Source organism: Stomoxys calcitrans, chromosome 5, assembly GCF_963082655.1.
Source record: "Stomoxys calcitrans chromosome 5, idStoCalc2.1, whole genome shotgun sequence".
Classification (NCBI taxonomy): Eukaryota; Metazoa; Arthropoda; class Insecta; order Diptera; family Muscidae; genus Stomoxys; species Stomoxys calcitrans.
This window is the reverse complement of record NC_081556.1, coordinates 131,023,717-131,029,661: the sequence shown is the minus strand read 5'-3', so window position 1 is coordinate 131,029,661 and position 5,945 is coordinate 131,023,717. Positions and strand designations below refer to the sequence as shown.

The 5,945-nt window shown below is 44.5% G+C and overlaps 1 protein-coding gene across 1 annotated transcript; it reads right to left on the bottom strand.

The window, feature by feature from the left end:
- Positions 1-340: 340 nt before the first annotated feature.
- LOC131997990 (uncharacterized) lies at positions 341-5,557 on the bottom strand. Its single transcript, XM_059369941.1, has one exon. It carries the CDS (start codon positions 5,555-5,557, stop codon positions 341-343), a length of 5,217 nt encoding a protein of 1,738 aa, XP_059225924.1.
- Between the last annotated feature and the right edge of the window lie 388 nt (positions 5,558-5,945).

Here is a 5,945-nt window from a genome sequence, read left to right as displayed (position 1 = left end):
TGACAATTGACGATGAGCAGAATATAGCTTAACTATGTTAGTAAAATTTTATGGCAATGAATTAAATTAAAATAAAATATGAATGATAATATGACTTGTGTTGGAGTTAATGGATATTTTCGCCAACATTCTCCCCCCAAAGGACGAATGTGCTTTAATCGGTTGATAGGATGGCCTATAGTTGGGAGAACTTTAGTCGAGGTTGAACCTCCGCTATGCTCCGACTCACAGCGATTGCAGTAGGCTCCATCCTTGGTTTGAGTCCATAATAATTAATCGAACAGTGAAGTTTATAAAGATGATTGGAAATATAGATGAGTTGGGTTATTTGTTATGAAGTTTATGGTTGTGTTAAAGGTTCGTTATCTGGAAGTAGAGAAATTTTATTAACTGGTCTTTTGATAATTTTGTTCTTTATTAGAACGGATACCACCCTTGTTTTTCCATCAGGTCCTGGATGTGTATCCTTAATGCGACCCAAATTCCATTGACCTGGTCCGCAACGTTCATCCGCTATCAGCACCAAATCGCCAACTTTAGGATCTATCTTACTTTTCAACCATTTCGGGCGTGACTGTAGACGGTTTAAATATTCGTGGTGCCATCTCTTCCAGAAATGTTGCTTTAGCCTTTCAACATTCTTCCAACGAGTAAGTAGATTGGGGTTGCAGTCCAATAGAGATTCCTCTGGCAGGCTTGTCGTTGGCTCGCCTACCAAAAAATGTGCAGGAGTGAGCGCATCGAAATTCGATGTATCAGATGTCAAGGGGCAGAGGGGGCGTGAGTTTAAACAACTCTCTACTTGACATAAAAGGGTTGTTAACTCCTCAAAGGTAAGGTTTCGATCATTTGCAATCCTCTTAAGATGGTATTTAACAGATTTCACGCCAGCCTCCCACAGGCCACCGAAATTGGGGGAGGCTGGTGGGATAAAGTGCCATGTAGTGGAGTTAATGCTCAAGTAATGACGAAGTTCCTCAGGCAATGACTTCCGACCTCGATTACATAGAACCTGTAGCTCTTTCGAAGCCCCAACAAAATTTGTGCCACAGTCAGAGTATAAATCCGTACATGTGCCCCGTCGAGAAATGAAACGCCTAAATGCGGCCAGAAATGCATTTGTGGTAAGGTCGGATACAGCTTCAAGATGAACGGCCTTAGTCACCATACAAATAAAAAGGCATATATAACCCTTAGACACGGAAGAAGATCGCAAATTCGAGTTCCTGATGGGTATGGGTCCCGCATAGTCGACTCCGCTGTGCTTAAATGGCCTTGTCATAGTCAATCGCACACGCGGCAAATTGCCCATAACCTGTTGAACAGTCTTAGCGGAGTATCTGAAGCAACGCATGCAATTATGTATAACGCGTTTAGCAAGTTGATTGCCTGAAACAATCCAAAACTTCCTATTCACAAAAGACATGGTCAGTGTGACACCACCGTGTAGAGTCCGCTCATGAGCATCGCTAACAATAAAATACGATAGGGGGCTAGATTTGGCCAAAATCATGGGATGTTTCATGTCGTATGGAAAATTCGAATTTTGAAGTCGGCCACCAACGCGAATAATACCTTCTTCATCGACAAAGGGCATCAGTTTCAAAATGGAGCCACTCTTCATGGGCTTTGAATTCAAAAGTTGCAAAAGTTCATTGGGGAATTCAATCCCCTGGCAAATTCTAACTAGTGATCTCATAGCCCCATTGGTCTCCCCCAGTGACAGGGGACCAGTGACCTTCATGCCGGGATTCCTGCAGTTATTTGCAAATCGAAAACACAAAGACGTCACCCTCAACAACAATCGCAATTTCGAAAATCTAGAGAATATCTCCGGGTACACCTTATCAATAGTCACATTTGACGAAATCTTTGCACTCCTTTCCTCCTCTGAGGTCACCAAATTTGGGAGATTTACGGGCCATGACGATCGTGACTCATAAAGAAATTGAGGTCCATACCACCACGAATGGTGGTTAACTAATTCCTCAGGAAGTATGCCTCTGGAGGCACAGTCCGCTGGATTCAGGGAGGAGGGAACGTATCTCCATTGCACAGGGTTGCTCATACGCTGAATGTCGGCAACACGATTCGCCACATAGACATTCCAATTCGACGGAGGCTTCCGAATCCAGCTGAGAACGGTGGAGCTGTCACTCCAGAAGAACATATCCCGCACATGTAAATCGACAAGTGATTCCCTAACCCTCTCTGCCAAATTCACGCCAAGTGTGGCAGCGCACAATTCCAACCTGGGTATAGAAATGGTCTTAATGGGAGAAATCTTGGACTTAGCCTGAAGCATGTTGACAAATAAGCCAGTGGGAGTAGCAATCCGTGCATATACCACTGCCGCATACGCAGTGGTAGATGCATCACAAAAACAATGAAGCTCAGTCTGACAGTCCTGAGACCACTGAATCCATCGTGGAATTGCCAGTTTAGACAACTCCGAGAGAGAAGTCCTGTACTTCAACCACTGTGCCTCAATATCATGTGGAACTTTATCATCCCAGTCCACTCCGTGCTCCCAGAGCTGTTTAAAAAGTGACTTTGCCCTGACAGTCGAAGGCGTAAGCCATCCCAAAGGATCGTAGAGTCTCGCGGATTCCGAAAGAATCGACCGTTTGGATACAAGTGGATTTCCATCAAGGTTTACCCTAAACGAAAACGAATCAGCGCTAGTATCCCACTGAATACCCAGGGTCCTAACGACATGACCGCGGTCAAAGTCCAAAGTGGCATTAGTCTCCCTGTCCCCCTCTGGTATCTGCGAGAGCAATTCCTTAGAATTTGTTATCCATTTCCGAAGGTTACAACCTCCTTTTCTCAGAAGGGAAGATAAGTCTTTGTACAGCGGGATTGCGTCCTCCAAAGAATCTGCGCCAGAAATAACATCGTCGACATATGAGTCCTCAACCAATACTCTAGCAGCCTCCGGATAACGTGACTCAAAGTCCTCGGCGAGTTTTCGTAGCACCCGAATAGCCAGATAAGGCGCCGAAGTCGTGCCATACGTGACAGTATTCAATTCGTAGATAGAAATTTCGTCCAAAGGACTGCAACGCCATAGAATCTGCTGATACCGTCTGTGACCCTCGTGAACATCTATCTGGCGAAACATCTTTTCGATGTCCGCACTAAACGCGATTCTATGCCTTCGCCACTTGATGAGAACACTTGGAAGATCGTTCTGAAGAACAGGTCCAGGAGACAACTCCTCGTTGAGAGATTTGTTGTCACCGATATGGCTGCTGCCATCGAATACCACGCGGAGCTTGGTCGTACTACTACTCTCCCTCAACACACCATGATGTGGCAAAAAATAAGAGTCCATCCTAACGTCAGTCGGGTAAATCCCTACTTTAGACATATGCCCCAGAGACTCGTACTCCTGCATAAAACTTCTGTAGTCCCCACCGAACACCGGCTTCTTGGAGAAGGATATCTCAAGCTGTCGCAGACGACGAAAAGCACTCTGAGCGTTATTCTGAAGAGTCGGACTCGACCCATCCCTCAAAATCGATTTAAAAGGCAAATTGACCCTATACCTACCGGACTCACCACGAATAGTGGTATTCCTAAAATATGTCTCGCATGCTACCTCCTCGGTAGTCAAATTCCTCCTTGGGAGGACTTCCTCCTGCTCCCAGAATGATTTAAGAATACTCTCCAAATTCACATTGTGAATATGAATCTGATTCGAGGACACAGCACAGCTGGGTCCAGAAAACACCCATCCAAAATGGGTGTTCTGAAAGAACAGGTCATTGTAGACAAATGACTCCGAAGGTATCTTTATCCTCGAACACACATCAGAGCCCAGAATTAAGTCTATTGAATCAGCCCTATAGAACAATGGATCAGCCAAGCTATCAATATCAATATCCGGAAGAGGTATGTGTCTAGACGACGGAGCTGGAGTATAAGAGGACAAGCTCGGCAGCACGAGAGCCGAGCAGGAAAGAACCAACCTTCGTTTCCTTGTGTACAAATCGAGCTCCACGGAGCACTTCGACAAATTCTCTCCGCCATGCCCTATGCCAATCACCCTACATTGCGACCTCAACTTCTTAAGACCTAGAAGCTGGACCACCGCTTCGGAGATAAGACTGCCCTGAGATCCAGGGTCCAAAAGAGCCCTCAGCGTATAGTTTCCACGGCTCGAAGAAACGTTGAGTCTTATCGTATACAACAACACAGAATGAAAAGCCTGTACATTATGAGAAGTCACTTGGCCAAAAGATCGCCCAGCATCGGTGGTCAAGTTGGCAGTGGAGCTAATGGGGTCAGAATTACCAGCAGCCCCATCAGAATGAAGCACCGTATGGTGCGGCTGCTTACAAGTCACGCAGCGAAAGGGGGACTTGCAATTATTGTGATCATGCCCTATCACAAAACAATTGTGACAAGCGTTCTTGCCATTAAGGAAGTGAATTTTGTTGCCCAAAGGCAAAGCTAAGAATTTAAAACATTTCACAAGATTATGATTCTTTTCACAAAAAGGACAAAGGGGCAGTCCTGTCTTAGAAAACCGACCAGCATGACAAGAAGCCTTTTTCTGCTGAGAAGAGAATCTCGCAGTCTTGCTTTTACCGCCATCTGGGCCCGGTCTATTCGTAGAAAGTGGAAATTCGCTCGCCATCGACTCTAACGTACGGAATGTACGTTCCAAAAATGAAAAGAGTTCTGAAATCAAAGGGACATCCGTGGAGGACCTAAGAGACTGTTCCCAATCCCTTCGAGATTGTAAGTCCAGCTTCTGCACAAGCAAGTGCACGAGAATTGGGCCCCAAGTATCCGTCTCAATATCCAAATTCCGCAGAGAAGAAACACACTCTTGAGCAGAATCAAGCAGTGTTTTTATGGATTGAAATCCACCGTCCGACTTAGGAATATTAAATAGCTTAGAAATTAAACTCCCAACTAGCATGCGCTTATTGTGGTATCGGGACTCCAATATCTTCCACGCCGTCTCGTAGTTCGCCTCAGTAGCAGAAATATTCTTTATTAGGTTCGCGGCCTCACCACCAAGGGTACCCCTCAGATAATAAAACTTCTGAATTCTATTCAAAGACTCGTTCTGGTGCACCAATGAAAAATAAATGTCCCGAAATGGAACCCATTCCATGTACTCGCCCGTAAATTTCGGAAGAGAAATCTTCGGAAGCCTCGAATCCGAGCCCATAGTAGTGTCAGATCGACTATGTGGTGCCACAAACGTGCTCGCCATTGGCGAATGTACTACACCACGTTCAGAATGGCAATCAAGGATTTTCCCCTTAAAGGTCAGGTACTTCTCTGAAAAATCAAAATACACGCCCTCACTCACATACGGGACGTCGTTGGCATCCAAAGAGGTATCATGAATCAGACGCACTATCGTGTCATGCTGTGACTCAAATCGACCGAAAAGGTCGTCAATTCTTTGCGCCAAAGCAGTGACATAACCCTGAGTCTTCTCCGAAGTACTTTTCACGTCAAATCGAGCCTCATATCTTGTCAATAGTTCCAACAAATCACGTTGTTCCTTAATAAAACAGGTAAGCTCACTCATGATCACGAGGACCAAGGACAAACGACCCTACACACCGGAATAATCTGCACCGAATTTATCCAGAAAAGAAAAGAAAATTCACTAAAATTCCCCAAGTGGGATCGTTAAAATCAGAAAGGTTGAGTATCAACAAATGATGATAAATGCACAAACCGTCGTAAAACCAGACCCAATTTAAACTGACAGCAATTTAGGAAAAATTCAATAAAATAAAAATCGACAGAACAGTCCCGGGTTTCGGCACCATTAAAATGTTAAGAAATCTCTATATTTGCTTCTAAAGCCACAGATTAAAAAAAAAAGAGAATTAACCAAATCACTAAAGTTTAGTCGAGAAACACTTTATTCATTTGGCTGTAAAAGATAAGTTTACAAGATTAGCTTGAAA

Bases quoted from the DNA above. Each gene is read 5' to 3' on its own strand.
- LOC131997990 (XM_059369941.1), bottom strand. From the start codon at position 5,557: ATGAGTGAGCTTACCTGTTTTATTAAGGAACAACGTGATTTGTTGGAA.